Genomic DNA, 22,047 nt, shown 5'->3' with positions numbered 1-22,047 from the left:
AGGTATCAGCTTTGGTGTCCTGCATGAATGGCATAGGCAATTTCCTTCTGCTTGCCAGGTATTACTGTGCTTCACTAGTGGACCAGATTATCCCTTTCCTTTCCCTCCAACACACATCAGGAGAGGTGACAGGCTCCCTCTAGGGCCTTCCTGATTATTGTCACTGCTTTCACAGGAGCTATGGAAATAAATGAGAACATCAGACACTTGTCAGAGGGGTGGGGGCCTGTCTGGGAGGGAGCTCCTGCTAGTCAGCATTGCCTGCTGGTGCTGGATGTGACCTGAACTGCTCCTGAAGGAGGACAGACATGGGCTAACCCATTGCAGACCTGCAGAGGAAGGCTTTCCCATGCCCAGTGTCTTCAGCTGAGGACTTCATCTAACCAGGGATTCATTTATGTTCTAGTACTTACAAGTAATGTAGGAAAACACAATTAAAAGGACTTCTCTGAGATTCATTGTGCAAGCCAACGTGCAGAGGACAACACTGTAATCTTTTTTTGGTGTTATTGTAACGTACTGCCCATAAGGAATAACACATATCAGCTTCAAATTAACTGCAATACACACACTGAAAGCTAAGTGGAGTGAATGGGAAGAGACCGGAGATAAAATGGGCTGCTTTCCAGATATTATTCTGAACATTAAAGCGAGTGGATGGAAGATATACATCACAACAATAATCTATTACACTCCGTGTACTAGAGCAGAACTTTCACCCTTTTAAACTCTCATTAAAATGCAGCCATTTTTGTTTCAAAGGATTAATATGTTGGCTCTAAAGAGAGAAGAAAAATGTGATTCACGGTGTGCTTGGAATTAGATATTGTTAATTGAAAATAACCCTAGGCGCTTACACAGTGCTTTTCAGCTCAAAATCTCTAAACTTTTTTTTTTTTTTTTTTTATTGAAATTCATTCATGTAAAGTAACTGCTGAAGGAGCTGCGTGCAGCAAAAGTCACACAAAAAATACTATGAAAGCTCTCGTGTACCTACACAGTGCACTAAGGCAAAAATCAGCTCTGGGCAGTAGGTACTGGAAACCGTGGGGTCTCACTGTCACATAGAAACAAAATACCTGCCTATAAAAATAACAGGAAATGATTTGTGAAGGTTTTGCTACAGCTGAATGAATGTTTATACAGCTAGCTAAAAAAAGCCCAATGGAAACTCTGGAAAAAACAAACAAACAAACAAACAAACAAACAAAAACAAACACTGGTGCAGTCTGAATTCTGTCACTCTAAAAATGAGAAAAAAAAATCATTGTGAAATGAGGACTTTATATCCATTTGCAAGCTCCTAATCAAAGTTAATGTAGAGAACAAATGTTCTTGTTGATGACAGTGTGCTTAAAGATGCACTGAATCCTCCAGTTTAACAGGGGAAGAAGTGGGGAGCATGAGGCGGGGAGGATTCAGAGCATCATATTGTCTACTGTGGTCAACAGCCACAGCAAAGTTCCCCAAAGACTTCAACAAGAGCTCCAAGGTAGGCAGACTGTTAAGGACTTTACTGAATTAGGGTTAGCAGCGCTAAATTTGCCTGCAGAGCAAATAATGCCTGTGCTTGGCAGATGGGCAAGCTGAGGCACTCACAGTGTGGTGGCTTGCCTAAGATCACTGAAGAATATAGTCTGGAGTAAAACAGAAAACCCTTGAGTCCTTTCCCTACCCACTCACTCTCCCAGTGACAAATGAAGAAGGAGCACTGTTCACGAGTTATGGTAATTTCATAAAGTGCAGAGCAAAAGCCTTTAAAATTAATAAAAGCAGAAAGAGCTCATTCAGAGCACTCTGTTCTTCCTTGGTCTCTGGAGTATTACAATGACATCCTGTAGTGGTGCTGTGAGGATTTACGGTTTACTTGCTTATACAGTGCTGCCATTGACATGTTGAAGATTTAGCTTTGTAAGCTATTTGTTTCCCAAGTCGTTGTGACCTACTTAAGTTTGTTGTTAAGTGGTTGGGATTTAGAGTGGCTGGGGCACTGATGTAATCAAAGCCGCAATTTGGTGCGTGGAGGCAAGACAGGTCACCAATATCAGTGATAGGCCAGGAATGGTGCAGTGCACCACCTGAAACAATAAATGACTGTGGGATAAAGATGAGGAGGGCCCGATGCACTGAGAAGAAGGATTTGCTTGAAGTGGAGAGTATGATGTTTTTCTTGTGGCTAACTGATGCGGTAACTCCAGCAGGAAGTTTTGTGGCTGATGAGTGTATCCAACGCCTCCAAAGCCCTCCTGGAAGCAGAGGTGATGATCATCTCTGATAAGACATTTCTGCAGGCTTTTGTTCTTCAATAAGGCCAGGGATGGCTTCTCACAACCCTTCTAGCTTCTAATGACTTTCTTGTTTTATTAGCCCATCTTCTGCATATAGGAATAACTTCCTTTTACTGTGTGTCTGGAAGGCAGGCAATTAGATAAGGAACAATACAGATCCAAGAATCAGAAAAGACGACTAAAGCTAAAGTGATGTATTCTCTACCCAGCTTCATCTCTGGCTTTTCACAAGAAGACCTAGCTGTAAGCTGCATGTAAAGAAGTGAGTGATGTTAAAACACCTGGCTTTGAAAAAAGCACAGGACTGAGAAAAAAAGAAGCCATAATTGTAATTTTACTGTGAGCAGCTTCCTGTTAACCTCAAAGAGTGGTGGGATGGAGAAGGCTGGAGGAAAAAACATAAGGATGTGCAGAGGGCACTACCTGGAGGGGGCTCATGGTAGGTCTGTGGACAAACCCCTCATACCAGAAACCCAGGGAAGTCAGTGAACAACCTCTTGCTGTTGTCAGCAAGGTCAGGATTTCACAGAGGTCTGACTGTCTTCATGTAGTCTAAAATACAGCTCACAACCTCACAAGGGGAGCTCCCACAAAGCACAGCACAAGAGTGATCATTGTCTTTGAGGTCTTTCATGTGTCACCATGGCTTTTATGACCCTGTCTTCTCTCATATGTGTGACCTTTTCTCAAGGCTCTGCAGTGAGTTCCCTGCAGAGGCCATTAGTGCCTCTTGTGAGGCAGCAAACATAGAGAAAAGGGACAAAGAAAGGTTTGGGTTTCTCAGGAGCTCAACACAATGTTGTAGAAACATCATCTCTGCTTCCTGGACAAGACACAGGTAGGCACAAAGCAAAGTTGCTCCTCAAAAGGTCTTTCAATCACATGATTGGAAAAAACAGTAGCAGTGTTTCAATTAACACTCTGTGAGTGTCCAGACATACCATGGGCCTCGGAGCTCAGTTTCTGCAGTACTGAGCCTGCATGTGTTAATGGAGTGGGACCTGCCACTGTGTGCAATGTCTCCACAAAGCACACGCTCCCTGCCAGCCCAGAGGAAAGAAGTGGCAAAATCACTGTGGTTGTTTGGGTCAAGCAGGAGGTGGAGTTTGATGCCCAGATGTAAAAATCACAAAGAGTAGAATTAGTTCTTGGCCCTCGCTGTCTCCCAAAATTAAGCAAATTTCCCACGGAAATGAAAGGAAATTTTATCTGAATAAATGTCCAGAATTTACTGGTCTTACATTGCTTAAGTAACCAAGGAGAATTTAAACTGATCACTTATTTTCCCATGGAAAATTCCCATGAACAGTAATAGAGGACACCCTGAAAGGCTTTTATCTCAATTACTACAGAAAATTACAGAGAATTAGATCCTTTCTAATGGTTTTCTGAATCATCCTTTGGGATTTGATAGCAGGAATGTAATTTGCTATTGAATCGTATAGACTAATGGAAAAACAATGCCTATAGAAAAGTGTTCGCTATCTATTAATGTCTATAGGGCTTCCCTATAAAAGGTTTCTAAGAGCCTTTTATTTACAAATACTTCCAGGGGGGTCTATTTATGCTGTACACCTCTGTTTATAATGCACACTCATTAGAGTAAGAAAGGCAAAAATAGACAGCAGAGACCAGTGATCTTGTTTCTGAGAAAGAAAGACAGCATGAAATCACAGGAAAGCATCTTCACAACCCCATGAAAATGCATTGCACATAGCAAAAATGGCAGAAAAACTCTGAGATTTTGATCCTGCATAGAGTTCCTCCTGGCATACCCTTGACCCTACCTAAACTCTCTAGCTGTAGGGAGGTGCAAAGAGCTTGCTTTACTTATGGTTACATGGTTACACAGACTAACAGTGTAAGTTGCTAATGGTGTTTGTACCCTGGAAGCTTGCATGCAAGAAGCCATGACTGCGTGTGTCGTACAGCAACAACTGATCAATTCCTTGCTTGCTTCCTTTAACTGAGCAGCCTGGTCCCTTAGCTGCAACTACAGACCCCTCCTGGGTAGACTTTGCTGTCCACAGCTTGTTTCTCTCTCCCCAGGTACTCATCACCCTAACAGAATTGGGCTCCCTGAACCCTGTACTGCTCCCTCACTCCCACCTCGCATACATCAATGGCACCATGGAACTGTGAAGTTTTCTGGGCCTCCATGGTGCAGTTTGCTGCAAGTTCAGTCAACATCAAGATTATCTCTAATGGTGTCAGCTGGAACACTTATGGCTGTCCAGTCTGTGATGGAAACTCTTGTATTCCCTTCTGGCTCTGGGGAGTTTTCTTCATAGCCATCACTTTTCCTACTTGTTGAGGGTGCTTAAGGCACTCAGGCCTCCAGGTCGTATCCTACTGCTTCAGTCTCCCTAATGACATTGGTGCTGCAGGGGATGGGGCTTATGATGAGGAGATGTCATTTCTTCAGCAAACAAGTGACAGTGACAGGAATGCTGTACCCAGAACTGAGCCCTGGAGCAAAGCTATCTCCAGTGGCATCTGCCTTGCTTAAGCTGATGCTTTTTTATTATTATTTTTTTTTCCTGTTTTCTTTCTTCCTTCCTCCCCCCCCCCCCCCCTTTTTTTTTTTTTTTTTTTCCTGATTCTTGGATTCAGGGCATGGTAGACTGCTGTCATGGACTTGGTATATTTTAGGAGTGGTGCTGAGCTCCTCTTCCAAACTCGCTAGTCAAGAGAATTAGTGTAGTGGCTACACAATATATGTTTAGAGACTTTTCCATTTCTAATGAGCATTTCTGTTCCCTTTTCTGCTTATGCTAACTGCTTTTGCTCTGTTGTTATTAATACAATCCCTGAAGGGAAAACTCCTTGCTGACTGTAGCTATAGGCTTTTCAGCAGATTTGTTATTCTACCACCTGATGGGAGGGAGACATGCTGAACAGCGCCTGACACTAGCACTGCGCCGCAGTTCCCCTGAGTTGAAGCAGTGCAGCTGAGGCTGTCAGATGCAAGTGTCTGCTGGGCTGGGAACAACAAAAGTCAGCGCAAATGTCCAGGCATCCATCCTCATTCATCTCTTGTACATTCGTAGCAGGGGATAAGAAAGAAAGGGGACAGCAGCAACATCAGGATTTGCCGGTGTCTGCAAAGTAGCTGGGGAGGGAAAAAGAAACATGGTGATTTACTTGATTTTCTTCTCAGGTGACAACATGCCAGACTGTCAGAACAGGAGCCACAGAAGAATTCTAGAACAAAGGATATGGTTTTGTTTGGTTTTGTTTTATTTTTGTTTGGATAATTCAATTAGGAAAATGTTTCAAAGGTGTCACTGTGGCAGGTATCCCAACACTGCACATCTGTTCATTGAGAGTCCATGGGACAAAAGCTGATTGGTAATCTTGAACCAAAGAATGATTTTCATTTCCAAGGGATCTGTGTGTATTTTAGGTATTTGTATGGCCAGCTGCTAGCATGAAACACTTAACAGGAAATGCAGATCATTCCAGCAAGCAGGAAACAGCATGCCCTACTGGGGCATGCTCAAAGTAGAAAAATTATTTTAGCTATTTGATTTATAAGCTGAACTAAAACTAGAAAATCCCATTCATGTCCAGGTCCTGGCTCAATAATAACTTTCTGAAGTAAAAAGCACAATACCCTTGATTTTCCATATCTTTGCTTTTTTCCACCCATTTTTTCTTTATTTTTCATTTTCAAGTGTCTGTCTTGGCAGACAGACAAGTCCTGTGTTCAGGACATGAACGCCTACTCCTTATTAGAGGCAACTAAAATGTTTTATCTGACACATTGGCAGGCTGCAACAACCATTACAGGAGATTTTTTTTTATTATAGGTTTTTGTTGTCTTTTGTTTCTCTTCATCTCAGGTCTTCCCTTCTTCTGTCTGATATGAACCACTGTATCAGCCAGAGTATTGCTGAATGCTGCTTCTCAGCAACACGGAAAAAAAAAAGGAGGAAAAAAAAAAAAAAAAAAAGCTCTTAACAATGTGTCTGCAGTGGCCAGGTGATCTCCCTTTTGTCATCAGATGTGGAAAGGTAGAAGTAGAAGATGTGTGAAGTAGAGCAGTTAAATACACTACAGAGCTCAAGTCTCCTGGATTTCATTTATGTTAATGTATTTTTATTGAAATACATTCTGAAATCTCTTAGCTCCATGCTAAGGAATGGGAAACTGATAGAGAAATCAGTGGCTTGACAATCAGTTACAGATTAGGATATTCTAACGGGGAGCACAATGTGGGGAAAGGCAGAGGAAAGGGAATATAGGCTTTCAACACGTGACCAAGGGACTGCATTTTCTTGTTGTGTGATGCTGTTACAGGGAATTGTAGCATTTCCTGCAAACCACCTGTTTTCCTACTGCTTTCTGCCAACTTGTAAGTAGTGCATTCTCCAGGGACACAGGAAAGTGGCTGGGAAACTGGAAACCTGGAAAAAATGCCCATCTTTTACAGCTACTACCACTATCCCACAGTCTGGGATTGCTCTTAATGAGGCTCCAAAGAAGTAGCAGGTATGTCTATATCACAAAGACAGTTGCTATTTGACAGTCTGCATGCAGGGTGCCATGTTGAAACCTGTTCAAGAGCTGCAGAGTTCAGTGTGGGGCTTAAGCTGCTGCCGGCAGCCACCCTGTGAGCAGCGGGGTGATGCAGGAAAAATGGTGTAATTGTTTTTTCTCACCCTGGATCTATCCATCACTGCAGGCACAGACTCACTGGTATTTTTTCTAAGCTCCGGGAGTAGGAAGAGAGTTGTTGAGATCTCTGGGTATATACAGTGAAATGAAACAGGAGTGCTAATGACCAGTTCTTCATTATGTTTATGTCTCGTTTCCAGTACAATGGGACCCTGATTCTCATTTGTGGCTTTTGATATTATTGTAATACAAGTAATTAACGAACATCAGTGAGTGTAGTCAAGCCATACATAATGCACGGAGATGTGTAAGGGAACGTGTCTTTCTGTTTGTATTCTCCAATCTGCCCAACCAGAATTTATTTATTCTATATGGAACAAAAAGCAAACACCAAATCTGTATCCTCTTTGTGTAGGGGCAAATATGCACATGGATCAGGTTTTTCATGCTCTGGACATATCCCTGTACCAGAGCTTTAGCTCCAGTGCTGCACTACAGCTCCCAACACTGCTCAGATCTGAATCCAAATTTTACTATTTGAGATAATCCCAATTTATAAATAAAACTAATGACAGAAAATTGACATAAACCATGGAAATGAGCAGCAGAAATATTTCCAAACATTGCTTACAGAGGCCCTGAGCCAACCCACTCGGAGTCAATTAAGTTTATCATGTCAACTCCAAAGGTGCCATAGTACAATCTCGTTAAGTTAAACAACGAGATAAACAGATGACCAATATATATAAGTATATATATATAATAATATATATAACACACATGTATAATTATATATATAATATAATATATATATTATATATAACATATATATAATTATATATATATTATAATGTATATATTTAAAGGACACTAAGAACAGTAAATGATTTGTCTGAGGTCTTTAAATATTTAGTGTCTGAATATAGTTGAGAATCAGGAGTCTGCTTTTCAGAACCCTGCTTCTTTTAAAAGCCTTGGTAGATATATGAGCTGCAATGATAGATTTCTTGCTTTAAGCATCTGCTATTCTTTTAGAAAATGTTATAAGCATCCTGAGTATGGATACTTTGAGGTTGGCTATGACAGATGCAATGCCATTGTTTCAAAATGTTTTAATGAGCACAGCTCCAGTGCCATGTGGATGGCTCGATGCTGTGTTCTGCTGACAGGATGTACATCACAACTCTTCATGGGAGGGACTTTTTTTTTTTAATCTGGAGGAAAAGTTTAAGTCTGTCAAGGAGGCGACACATCCCGTTCTAAAACAGTCTCAGGACTGCAGTACGTGCTGGATGCTATTGATCTATTACGATCCTCTGCATACAGCAATTGTACCTGCAATCACCCAGATTTTTACTTACAGACACTGAGAAGTAGTCTCTGGTGTCTGGAGAGAGAACAAGGGCGGAGGAAGCATCTCACGGTCTCTGGGAAATATCTTGGGCACCAGGTGTTTGGAGAGGGACAGAGCTGAGCAGAATCCATGCTGCTTTGGCTGGCAGACTTTCACAGCTGGTACCACACATGTCGCCACAAGGAGACAGTTCCAGGTGGTAAAATGAATGGGGCCCACGGGCCAAAATGACACTGACTTTCCTCTGTAAATTGGAAAAGATGGAGAGGAGCCCTGAGGGTACATGGTGGAAGCCCATTTACTTGACTGATCCAGATCTCCCAAGTCTGAGTGTGCTCTGGTGGGGCCGCATGAATTTATGTTCACTACAGTTCCCTCAAGTCTTGCCAGACTTCATCTGAAAGTCTCTTTTTGCCCTGAGTCTGCACTAAACCTGGTCTTTTTTGATCCCAGCCTTGGGGAGCCTAAAGCCTGCTAGCTGTGTCTTCCATTTTGAAGACATTTTCAGAGTGTTCTGACACCAGAATGAGGAAGTCCTGATGTAGAGAAGCACAGAGAATGCTTTGGTGAGGTCCTGCCTGGTACCCCTGAAAGGCCCCACTCCAGAAACAACTTAGGGGATGCTAGTGGAGGGAAAGATCTGAAGATCAGCAAAGTGGCAGATGTACATGAGGTATTACCAGGGCAGGATAATGGAAGTGAGCTCCCAATAAACCTGAAACCAGCTTTGGTTTCAGCTGCTCTGGCTCCCTACTCCTGGGACTGTCACAGGTCTGGGAATTAAGGCCACGCAGAAGTGAGCAGGGAGGAAAAAAGAGGAGTGTGGGAATGTGCTGGGAAATTAGGGAAAATTCATACTGGGCTCAGCTATCTGTTGGAGGAGCAGAGCCAGTGGAGAGGGAGGGGGATGGCACAGCAGGATCCAGGCTGCCACTGAGCATCTCCCTGCCTGTGCACGGCTCACTTCCCTGCTCTGTGTCACTCTTCTAATCTGTGCAGACAGCCTCTTCTACAGGCCAGGACCAGGTTTCTGCAACGCAAGGCAAAGAGGGCCCTTGAACAGCTTAGGATGTATCACAACAACGTGAGGCACCAATTGCAGCCACCAGGCAGGAAAAATAGAGCATTTCCAGCCAGTAATTTTGTTCCCGGTGAAGCCCCTTGCCACATGAGGCTTTGAGCTACAACTGCTTCAGTGCTAAGGACAGAAAGGAAAGATGCTCCTCAAGTAGACTTGCAGCCTCAGAAAATCTGTGTACAGTTCCTATGAAGTGAGGGATGAAACTAGCTCATTCTGTGTCGTACCATGATTTCAATTGCAGTGAAATAGCCTAAGATGATTTATCTGAGGCTCCATGCTATTTCTGTGTCTTGCTCCAATTAATTTCCTCTACCAGTTTTCAGCACCTCAGTGAGATGCACCAAGGGTCAGGCCCTGGCTGTCTGCTCTTTCTCCCTGGGTATCTTGGGCCATGTGCTCTTCATAGCTACTGCAGACCTGTTTCCTCAGTCTTAGGATGGTGGTATTAATACTCACTTGCTATCCAGCAGTTTTTTGAGAAAGCCTATTCAAGTGTGAAAAGCATTTCAAGGTCTCAGGTCATGCAACAGAAGTGAGAACAGTTATTTCTTCTCTTTCGATTCATTTCTCTGTGGCCTATTCTGTTGCTAAGTGCTGGAAGTGGCACTGAGCAGAAAAGAGGGTATCTGTTCTGCTGGAGAAAAAGATGGGGAAATCTGTTTTGCAGGAGCAAAAGAGGAAGACACTGAAGGAAAGAGAAAACCTAGGAGAAAGGAGGGGTACATGTGAGAGGGAGGGCACAGCTTCCAGTGCAGGCAAGGAACAGCTTAGTAGTCAGGGTGTTCAATCCCTATCCTAAATAAGGTGAGTATCCTTCCTGGTAAGTCTTGGACCCACTATTCAGAGGCCATAGGTTCTTCCTAGGCCCCAGATAATGCCCACAGAAAGAGCTCTGGGGATGCTGCAGTGTTTCCACAAAAAGTTCTGTTTCAGAAAGAAAAAAGATTTGGTAGAAAAACCCCTGGCCAACCGTACTTGCAATCTCATTCTCATTTATTTGCTCAAATAATCCCCAGTGCTTGATTTACGTAAGACTTGAATTAACTGTGTATTTATTCAGAGATCTTAAATTGCACTGATGTGATGAGGGAAAATTGCAAAGTGATGCAGTTTCAAGGGTATTAACAAGCATGTGACAGTGCAGGAGATCCCACTTGCCACTGAGGGACCCAAGCCCATTCAGAGGTTTCCAAAGAAGACAGTAAGGAGGCTCCTTGTTTTGCAAGTACAATGCTTTTCTGGAAGGTGAATTTCTGATAGCGCTGGGGTGGGGACAGAGAGGTTCAGTACCTGTCAGACTCCTGAAGAAAATGCAAACTGACTGCTCAATGCTCTTGGTGAGCAGTGTTGGTTTGAGCTCAGACACTAAATGAACACATGCTTTGAGTCTGAGAAATGTCTGAATAATGCATGGTACCAGAAACAAAACAAATTCCAGACGAGCAAGAAACATGGAGCAGTTGACACCTTTGTCTAATGGAAACCTTCTGGAAATATGAAAATGACTGTAACTTCAGGCAGGGATGCCATTAAAAAAGACGGTGAAACTGAGATCTCCATTGCTTCTGGCATTTGTTGTCTCTGAAGCACTTTCTGTTTCTCATAGGCATTTAGGGAATTCAGGCAGTCAAAGCTAGCTGTAAAACTTACTGAATGGGCTTTAAACATTTTGAACAGAGGGAAAAAAAGAGAGTGGAAATATGTCTGACACTGATGTGGGTGGAGAGTCGGTCCGGCCATTTGGAAACCCACTGAAAAACAGGATCTGAGACAAAACACTTATGAAGAAACTACTGGAAGTTCCAGTACTGAGATATAATGCAGCAACCAAGATCCAGGTAGAGGAGAAAGCCCCAAAGTCCATGAAGCCTGTGGAGAACATCAGACATAAAGGGATGAGGCAGGAGAGTTGGGGATGAAACACGTAGCTCCTATCTAAAGGCTCTGCTACTTTGCCAGGTGGTGCCAGCGACGTGTGCATCATAGCAGCTGGCAGTTTGCACTACACAGAAGTGGATCAAGGTCCCCACACAACTAGGAGTGGTTATAGCAGGTGTATGAGACCTAGAGATGTTCAAAGATGGATAGAGCAAAACAGAAGGTCTTGGCATGGTTTGGGGTTCAGGAGTTAATGTGACTTCTGTGCATGCTGATGATGGGGAGCGGTGTTATCACAAGAGGGAGCTGTCTGCCTGCATGAGATTGACACCCCAGACAAAAACACTGCAGAGAAATAGCAACAGGGCTCTCAAAAACCTGAGGGGCAGGAAGCAAGAGGTCCTGAGCACTCAGACAGACTTCAGTAGGGTAGCATGGGAGGGCATGGGCTGCGCCAGGTTAGCGGCACCACTCTGGGAGGCCACCACCACAGAACACCTCTAACTGCTCCTCTGCAATTCAGGTCCCATCGTGTGTTAACGCCAGCAGTAAGTGGTTTTTATTTGGAGGCTTTGCTGGGGAGGGAGAGGAAAGAAAGGTGTTTGGTCAAAGTCAAACAGGGCTAAGTCAAACTGGTCCATATGACAGTGCAGCTGGTTGCCAAAGGCTCAGACGGAGCATGAAGTCCATGTGTGTCAGAGCTGGCCGAGCGTGGCGTCTGTGCACAGTAAGGCCTGTGCACCCAGCAGAGGGCATGTGGATGCACACACAGGCACTCCTGCCTTTGCCTTTGGGACATCATTTCGTAGATAATGAGATATCAGTGCCCTCAGAATCTGTGTAAGGCAATACAGAACAAAGCCACAGGCGGTGCCTGTTCTCCTTTGAATAGGCTGTGGTTTCTGCCACAGGGGCCAAATCTACCCTCGTAGATTTCTTGTTTCAGATAAGGTCCCACTGCCAGGGGTGCTGAGCTCCCATTTCTGACCAAGGTTAGTGGTCCTGTGAAACCAGGCCACATCCCTGAGCACAGGTCTAAACACTAGTGTCTGCATTTACCATGCATCAGGGAAACCAGCCTGTGAACGCTTAGTTCCACCTTCCCGGTTTTTCTCTGAATGCCTCACTCCAAAATTTGGTACAGAGATTTTACTTTGTCTGGGACTGAGACGAAAGCTTTGTTTTCTGCCAAGCTTCAGGGGATAATACTTTTTGATGCAGTTTGCATCACTGCCATAGCACTGAAGTGCCCTGCAGAAGCTAACAATGTACTTGTGTGCTCCCTGGGCAGGAAAATGGACAGATGCAGCCAGGTAGCTCATGCTATATATGCTCCATGATGGGACCAGGCTCAGAATATCAGGCTAAGGGGAGAAAACCACTTCAGGTTGAAAAGTCAGTAGTCATTAAAACATGTACTAAAGGAAAGCATGCTGCCTTGACAGTGCGGGAATGGATGGAGATCGGAGGTTTGGGTCCTTGGCACAAGCTGCTGGACTTTAAAGTCTTCTGACACCCCACTTCCCCCTACCCTTTGTCTGTGGAGCTCAGGGTGTTGGTGCAGCAGTGAGGATACTTTGTCTTGGTCTTTGCTTCACAAAGATACAATAAAATGACTTCATGTATGCATGTGCTTGTATATATACACACAGAACCTACGGGATGCCTTATGGAGCCAGAAAGGAATAAACACAGAATGCCTCCGGGAACATGTGGGATGAGCAGAGTTCCAAGCCGATTATTAACCCACTTGCAGGACAAGGCTTTTACTGAAGTTTACAATACAATTTAAATTAAAACAAATAAATAAATAACATCAAGAAAGCCATCTCATTCGGAGCCGGAGCTCCGACCCCAGCCTCCGCACCCCACCCCCCCCCCAAAACCCAACGCCCCCCGGCAGCGGGCGGCCCCCGCGCCTCTCCGGCACGGCTCAGCCCAGCCCGGCACGGCTCAGCCCAGCCCGGCACGGCTCGGCACGGCTCAGCACAGCTCGGCACGGCTCAGCCCGGCCCCCAGCCCGGCAGCGGGCGGCTCGGCGGGGCCGCGGGCGGGCGGGGGCAGCGCGGCCGCTTGTTGAGCGCCGTGCCCGGCCCCGCTCCGCACCTCCCCGCGCACGCAGCCCCCGCACCCGGGCTGCCCGCCCGCCTTCTTCCATTGCACCATTGCAAACCCCTCCCGTGTGCGTGTGTGTGTGTGTTTTTTTTTTTTTTTTTTTTTCGGCTCCCCCCCCCCTTCCCTTTCTTTCCCTTTTTTTTTTTTTTTTTTTTTTTTTTTTTTGCATGAAGATGGCGGCGCCTCTCGCCAGCAAGGCAGGGTCCGCCGGCACTACCAGCAAGCCTCCCTTCCCGGAGCTGGATTTCCGATCGGGAGCCAGGGTGGAGGAATTGAATAAACTCATCCAGGAATTCACCAAGCACGACCAGAGGGAGTACGACGACCAGAGAGCCCTGGAGATCCACACGGCGAAGGACTTCATCTTCTCCATGCTGGGTAGGGCAGGGACCGGGGGCGGCGGCGGTGCCGCTCGGGGACCTCGGGGACCTCAGGGACCTCGGGGCAGGGCTCCCGGCCGTGCAGCACCGGCAGAGCCTTCCCCTGCTGCGGGCTCTCCGGCCGCGGGGCCGCTCTCACCGCCAGCAAACTGTTTTTTCCTGGCCCTTCCACCTCCCCTTCGGCGGTGCTGTGTGTGTACAAGCAGAGAGGGAAAGCAGGGTGGCAGAGCTGGCCGGTGCTGGAGGAGCACGCCGAGCCAGCAGGGCTGCAGGCGAGGCGAGCCCGAGCCTGTATTGTTTTTCCCCCCAGCTATCCAAGCTGTAGGAAACACAGATTTTTCTTTTCATTTTATTTATATATATTTTTTTTTTCCACGCGTTTTGGTTATTAGACCGGCTGATGCTCGAGCAGGAGTATCCTCTGAGCTGCGGTTCTTGCCTGGGTTGCAAAACTTGCTGCGAGTGGAGCAAGTCAGATTGTGGCGGGGGAGTCCTCCTCTGCGCGAAACTTTGAGTTGCGGGCAGGGATCCTGAAACCGGGGTGAGACGCATTGGCCCCTGCAGAAATCACCTGGGCTCTGGCATGACTAAGGTTTATTAAGATTAGCAGCGGAATGACGAACAACTCTGGTTCTATAGGCGTTGATTTCCTGATAAATATTTACCTTATTTTGACTAAGAGATAACTCATAGGAATGAGAGCCCTCGAGGTACAAAAGGATGCTCTTTACTTGCAGGTTGGAGTTTAAATCAGTCTTCTGGATTTGAGTTGATAGCCGTTTCTGTGTGTAAAATAAGAACAGGGGTAATCAGCAGGTGTGGCCAGGGAAGGGTTCTTTGTGGCTCGGAGGTGCACGTAGACCCTTGAAGCATATGTGGCACAAGCCAAATGTATGGTCTGTAGTGCACAGTGAATAACCTCCATCACTTTTCTCATTCAGCAGCACAGAGCTATCCCATTGTGATCATAATTGTTTTCTGTATTGCGGGGTATCCTACCCCAGAAATAGACCACTTTCTCTGTAGCCATGAACATACCTACGCTCACCGAATGACCATTTACCTCTTCAGCTGGTTACCTTATAGAGTACCCGGATAAATATAATCGTCTGCTTTGGGATTTGCACAGACTATTTTGTGTATTGCTTTTTCACCAAGGGCTGGACAGGATATAACAGACTAAATTTAGCTTGAGAACAAGGACAACAAGTTGAAAAGTCAGTAGCATGTATATTTATAGTTGCTGTTATAAATGTTTTTCCCTTCCTGTTTAAAAAAAAAAAAGTTACATGGTGAAGCCCTGGTTGCAACAAAGTCTGTAGGATTTTTGTTACTGAAAACCTGATCCCATGGAAGTCATCCACTATTATGATGTGATACATTTTTCAATATGGGCTTTAAATAACTGGCTGAGGAAGCAGGGCTTGACGAGATGAAGCAGAGAGGACAGAAAACAGTGAGAACAGCAGTTCTCAGTGTGTGGCTGCTAGGTAGAGAAAGCTTGTGTTAAAGCATTGCTTTCCTTTGCAGGGGACAGGGATCACGGCATTTTTTCCTGTCTCATTGGCAGGAATAGGCAATAGAAGAAAGAATAGGTTGTGGTGTACCTTGTATTTCTGCGGGTGCACCCTAAGGGCTTGCTGTTAATGAAAACAGCCTTGGGTTGTTTAGAAATAGCATAGATTAACGTGGCTGTCTGTTAATGTAACCGGTGGGAGATAAGCATTCTTCAATTTTCACTGTATAGACTAAAAATGGGTTTAAACAGAAGCTATATTTCTATCAAAGTTACATCTCACAGTTAGCAATGAGGCTTGTTTCTGTAAAAAGACAAAACCTCAGGACCAAGCCCAGGACAGAAATAGAGACAGGGTATCTGAGTCGTCTGCCTTAGACCCAGAAGTTACATTTGTAGATCAGACCTTTCTTAGCCAGACAGGCTCTTAAATCTAAAATGATTTAACTTATTAATAAATAGCTCTTTCCCCTGTGCCTGATCCCTCCCATACGTACTGCTCTTATCTCATCGGGTGATGATAGGAAAATTAAACGTAGCTTTTCTGATTTAATTACATTGGTCCGTAATTCATGGATGACTGATAGGCGAGCAGACTTTGCACAGATTCTCAGATGTTTGTGCTCCGTGTGGCTTGCCCTCTCGCTCAGATCTTTGCTTTCTGTTTATATTAACTCATTTTCTTCTGTGTGCTGTCTTGCACTGCTATTAGTGACTGAACTATGGGAGATCTCAAGAGCTGTGCTATGGTATAGGGAGAGGTGCTGCTTGTCATGCCTTTATCCAAAATGTTGTGCCCCAAGCATTAGAATAGGGCTGTAAATGACCTGGCTATTGGTTGGGGGAATTATTTTCTGCATGTAGACAATTCATGGGCATCCCATACTTTATCACCAGGACCAACCATAGGGTCCTGCCAGCACCCTGCCTTGAAACAACAGGTGGCTTTTGGTGCCTGTGCTGGGTAACCTCCCATACTCATGCTGAGCTGTGCCTGATAATTGCTTGTCTCCAACACAGGTATAACTGAGCCTCAAGGGAGGGGAGGCTGCATTAATCAAGAAAAGGAGTGGAGGAAAGAGTCTTGTGTTGTAGATGATGGGCTGGCTGGGATTGACTGGGAGACCAAGTCTCTGTCTGCCAGTCGCAAAAAGAGGCGATTACTTATTCTGTCCGTGACTCTGGTGGTTTTTTGTGCTTAAGGAGTGATAAAGGGTTATTTTTATTGAGTGATAATGTTACAGATGATGCTATTTTGATTTTTAAAGCACTTGCTGCAATTGTGATGAGAGCACTGCATTAATATTGCAAAACCTTTTAGGGGTACCTGACCTTGAGAGTATTGTTCCTGCAGTACAAGTACTTCCTGGAAACTTATTTAATAAAGACTACCTGTCTCTTTCTGTTCAGCACTAAATAAAAAGTGTTGTAAAGCACAGATGTGCTAGGCTTAAAAAAAAAAAAAGAGAGAGAGAGAGAAAACATATATTATGCTCCTGGGAACTAGAACATTGCATATTAAACAGCCTCTTGAAATTTCCAGTGCTGTTGCTGTCTCACAGCAGCTCATGCTGTTAGGGATACTGACTCTCACGTTTTACTTCTTAACAAGAAGAGAAAAAAATAATAGAGCAAGGAGTTATGAACAGATACAGACCGTTCCTCCACTCTAGGCACACACTAGCATTGGGTTGTCTAGAGCAGTTCTTGAGCTCTTCAGGCTGGTATTTTGTTTCTCTTCCCTATCATGAGACCTTTTCTGCTCTGTAGATTCAGGATGGGGGATGCTCAGGGCATTTTAAGCCCTTCCCTTTGCTCTTGTTGTGCTCTCCCCCCTAGTTAGGGAAAGGACTGGTTCCAACTGGTGCCAGAGCGGCCTTTCCTTTTGAAGGCCCCTAGTGTATCTTTTGGTGCTCCGGTGGCTGCACCTCACTTGTGTGGGACAGGACGGGAGCTGCACATCCCAGTGCCAACCCTGGGCTGCCGACAGGCTGCACACTGGGGACTGGCAGCCAGCTGCCACTCGGAGCTGCTGACAAGCCCTTGAGAGAGCTTGTATCAGCACCTGATACGGGAGAGGTGGGGAGCCTATGCTGGGAGCGTTTCCTGGCACTGAGATTTGATGATTCCTCTTTTCTAGGGTGTTTTCCCAGTGCTGAGCTGGGTGTGCCAGCAAGCGTTTGAGATGGAGGCAAGTTGTGGCGGAGGCAGAGCTGGTGCCAGCAAAAGCCTTCTGCTGCCAGTACCCGCTTCCCACATGGAGCGAGCTACCCTGCTGGCCCCTGCGTCTGCAGCAGGGCTTCCAGCTGCTTCTTGGACCGAGGGGCCTCTAAAACATGTGGTGGAGGTGCAGATTGCTGTGCTAAGGACACAGGTGTCCTGACAACAGCTTGTTTTTATTAGCATCTCCTACAAGAGAGGCATTTCGTGGCCCCCCTTGCAGTGAAGGTCTGTATATTAGGACAGCGTTGGTAGTGTAACTCTGTAGGTTTGTGTGGCGTTTTTTCCTGTTCCCTACCTGGTGTAACTTGCTGATGAAACCTTCCATTATAGTCTAGATTTCAGGCATTGTTGGAACTGTTGCCTGTTCGTCTATGATAAATCACAGAAATTCTCTGGTTTCTGTTGTGGCGTCGAGCTGATGAAATAGCAACAGGATTGGTGTGATCTCTCCGGGGTTAAGTCTTTTGTATGTGTGCACCTTTCCTCAAGAGAGGCCAATCATGACAGGAGCACGCTGTATACTCGGAGGCCTATGTTAATAAAGGCTCCCTGCTGGCATTCCCTGTGCTGCTGAATGCATAATGCACAGCTGCTAAAACCAGCCTTACTGTACTGCAGATTTCATTTCTGGCTTCTGGTGGGTCCCCACTCCCTGCAGAGCACAGGTTTCTCTGCTTGCATTTGAGGTCGTGTTTTCTTTATTATTTTTTGTTTTCTAAGGGGCAGGGTGCTACGCTGTCTGTATAACCCTAGCAAGGCGTCGAAAGCTTCCAGTTGGCTGCAGCTATCAGAAGCCAACCAATTTTACCTCCCCTGGGGATTCTGTCTCTGTCACCAGTTAAAAAGGACTGCTAGCCTCCTCCATCTCTTTGTTCGAAGGAGTCCCTCCCCATGTGCAGTGAAAATAGCTTGAACGTTTTCTCTCAATTTATTTTAAGCCGCCGGTACTTCACTTGCTCAACTACTGTTTTGAAACATTAGGCTGTGATGCAAAGTATTTAGTGTAATAGCTAGGAACATGTCCTAAGGGCACACATTCGCATGGCAGGCTTGTCAGGCTGCCCACCGCCTGTTCCTTCAGTCTGGGGAAATATTTGTAAAAGATTTGGGTGAATACTTGCCAAGCCCAATTATGTAATTATGTTTTAAGGGCAATTTTATAATTATAGTGGAGGATGGTAACCAGGATACACGAGTTGTTGGGTTTTTGACTTTTCCTTTTTTCTTCTACATGACTTTGCATGAATGCAGGAACATTTGGAGCAGCTCAAGTCAGAAACCAGTTGTTCAACTTTCTTTTCGGCAGCTGATTGTAGGTGAAGCTAAATAAAGGCAAGTACAGCACTGCTCAGGAAGGCTGGAGGGCATGTTTTTCTGTAGCTTTGGTGATTTGTAAGACAGATGTGTAGTCAGAGAGGTGGAACAGCCTGCAGGCAGAATCCAGCCTGGAGGAGGCTATGTGGTCATCCTGCCCGGTCTTCTCAAAGGGAGCCCCTAAACCGTGTAAGTTTTTTGGATAGTGGGGATTGTCTTTCTTCATTTTGATTTGTCAAAAGCCACGTTCCTGCTGACTTTAACAATGTCTTGTACAGACAAAACTTTTACATCTTTTCTCAGGCCTTGTCCCATACAGTCTTGCCCCTGTGCAGGTCCCAATACTTTTGCTGCAAAGACAGTTTTCCTAGGCACATCACCAAAACTCATTGCTGTTCTTTTCTCTGTCCACACGGACCCTCGATGTCTGTGCTCTGCAGGGTAAGTTAGATGGGAACAGTCTAGAAAGAAATGTGGTTCAGACCAAGAGATGAGCTCTCACTTCCAATCGAAGGGGCTTCAGTTGGCGGGGTTACCTCAGCACAGTGCTCTGAACAGTGACTGAGGTGACAGCGGAGCTCCAGGCACGTCTTTGTGAGACGCTGTGGTGGCAGCTGCAAGTAGAGGTCCTGGCATGGACCTTTCAATTCTCTTGGAGTCTAAGAAAAATGGTCTGCCACTAAATCCATTACTTATGTCTAGGCGATGCTAGTGTATGAACCTGATTGTTGGACTATGTAAGTGCTAACTTCGAAAGTAAGAGCTGTAGCTTATTTGCTATGAAAAGTGAGCTTTAAGAATTGAATGCATTATGCAGGGTGACATTCCTCCTGAGCTGGGTTTTCCCTTAGCAGCTGAGAGCTGGGCTGGATTAAGTTCCATAATCAAAAGTAAAACCATCAATTCTGTCCATTAATGTCTCGGTGAGGTAGCCTCTGAAAGAGGAGTTAAAACTTCCTGAGACCAGCGGTCCATTCATCGCAGGATACCATACTGTATTACATGCAGTTTCTCTAATTTGCCTGTCTGTAGGGCATGACGCAAGCACTAGAGTAGATGGAGCTGTGGTTAAGGAAAGGGTATCTCCCCTGGTTTTCTTAGCAAAAGCAGACAACCTACCACGGGACATAAAGCAGAAAGCTGCTTTGGATGCTGTGCTTGCAGAACTTCCCTTACTGAGAAAAGAGAAGTGTTCATGCATGGGAGCAAGGGTGAGAGAGCTGAAAAATGACCTTTAGATAAATATCTCAAGTTCTTTGCCCAAGTCTTGCTCAGATCGCTAGTAATGTGGTGTGAGTTCATCAGACTGAAGTGAAACTGTATTGGAAGCTGCAGCTATACTTCATAGGTTCCCCATCCTACCTATGGATTTTATATCTGGCGAAGTTTTATGACTTCTGTTAGCACAATCCTGTCTTCCTGTCTAACTATGAAAAATATGGGATTTGGCTTCTTTCTTTTGTTAATGCAACTGGAAGGCAGATTACGAGGCATTCAGAATAAATCTTTCAGCAGCAGCTGACGTTCCAATTGACAGATGCTGCTATGGATTTTCCTTTCTTTTTATTGCGGAGAACTCTGCTGTCTGCTTTCATTTCTACCATTCTGCTGTATTCCCTTTTATTGCAAATAGGAATTGTCCTGGACCAACTGGATTAGTAGTACTTCAGCCAACCTGGCAGGTTCCTGAATCATGTAAACCCTCATCAGATAGACTTCCTTTAGTTCTTTCAAAGCACTGTTTCAGTGACTTTCTGGAATTAACATCTGCTGTAGTATTCAGTTTTAGGAAGATTAGTTCCCTCCCCCCCAGCATATTTGACTTTTGAGCTTTTAATAAACACTTGATGCTAAGGAAGTTATTACAATCCTGTTAATGCATTATATTTAATCTGTCAGACAGTGTAATTTTAATCTAATTGAAAGTATTTAATTAGAAGGTGGTTAATGCATCTTGTTGTGAGCATGCTGTTGTAAAAAGTACAATTTGCACAGCACTGAATGGGGGGAGTTCATTCCTTTAAGGTTCCTAACATCCTTGCCTTTGAAACAGCAGTGGCAGCTACTCACACCCACTCATGGGTAGGGCTCTGGGCAGAAGTTTGCACAGCCCTGGGTGGTTTCATTTCGTAGAACAGGAGGTGGGTGGAATCCACTTCATCCAAAGAAAATCACTCTTGAACACTGAGTCTGGACACCCTAGACCTGTGTTCCATCGTTGGCTGTCCCCCAGTTCACACAGCAACTTTCTGAGGCTAATAATGTGGGACCTCAGTGCTACTACAAGGCTTCCCCATCTCTGTGCTTCAGCAGCTGGTGAAAGGCAGGGAACACTGTGGTGTTGCTGTTCTTCATCTTAGAGCACTTCAACTGTGCAGCCCTCTGAGACTACAGCTGGAAATGAAGCCTGATTTTGAGAGCTTCAGGGAGTCTTCCAATAGCGACAACAGGTAGTTGCTCTGCCATCAAGTGTTGATCTAGTGGTGGCTGTGAGATCAAGTACAGCTCAGCTTCTGGGAGAGACATTACAACCTGACTGGGTTAGGCAGTTGTAGCAAGTAATCTCATTTTATACTGAAGGGATCCCAAAGCTGTGAGAAATTAGTTTGAAGAGTACAACCTGGGTACAAGCTGTATGGTGATGTAATTTGGCAGAGTCTGGCAATGCCAAGCAAGGGGAAAATGCCAGACAGAGCTGAAGCTAAAAATGCAGCTGAGGTAGCTGTAAGAAACTGGGACAGAATCATTTATTTTGTCCTATGACACCTTTCTAAGGTCATGATTTAGATGAAAAGTATAGTTTTATGTGTGGGATGTTGTTGGTCTTCTTAGATCTTCTCTACTGTGGCTTTCAGTCAGACCATGTGGAATTTCCTTCGCCCACTGATGGAGTGACGGTTCATAAATGGTTTGGTCCTGAATTGCTGAGTAGCTAGGGAACACTTCTCGGCAGCTGCATCCAGAAGTAGGTACATTGGTTTTCGCTCTGTTGCAAAAACAGTTAGGCCATGTGATTTTTCTGTTCTACAATTACTTATTTCAGCTCTCCTGCTCATGTTGTAGGGTCTTTTGATGCTGTTCCACACCTCTCTCAAGAAAGGATGTTTTTATTCACTGGTGCATATATGACCTGGTTTAGAAAATCAGATGCTGAGGCTGTGAGGAAGGGATTGTATTACAGAACTCTCAAAAATATTAAGGCAAACAATGCAATCAACTTCTGTGTTTTTTCCCTTCAGGCTTCTACATTTGCATTTTAGTGGCTCTCTTGGTGATAC

General features: G+C 45.0%; 1 protein-coding gene across 4 annotated transcripts in view; it reads left to right on the top strand.

The window, feature by feature from the left end:
* Positions 1-22,047, top strand: part of MB21D2 (Mab-21 domain containing 2) — a 91,111-nt gene that overhangs the window by 21,262 nt on the left and 47,802 nt on the right. The window contains exon 1 of one of the 4 annotated variants that reach the window (XM_005029616.6): positions 13,475-13,714. The exons of 2 other annotated variants lie outside the window; for them this stretch is intronic. In XM_005029616.6, the coding sequence (XP_005029673.1) occupies positions 13,504-13,714 (211 nt within the window). In that variant the 5' untranslated portion in view covers positions 13,475-13,503. Of the gene's footprint in view, positions 1-13,474; positions 13,715-14,134; positions 14,258-22,047 lie in introns of those variants that run through there. One more of the 4 variants, XM_072042440.1, reaches the window with a different exon arrangement.

This window comes from Anas platyrhynchos, chromosome 9 (assembly GCF_047663525.1).
Source record: "Anas platyrhynchos isolate ZD024472 breed Pekin duck chromosome 9, IASCAAS_PekinDuck_T2T, whole genome shotgun sequence".
Taxonomy (NCBI): domain Eukaryota; kingdom Metazoa; phylum Chordata; class Aves; order Anseriformes; family Anatidae; genus Anas; species Anas platyrhynchos.
The sequence above is the reverse complement of the archived record's forward strand: the minus strand, read 5'-3'. Positions and strand labels throughout refer to the sequence as shown.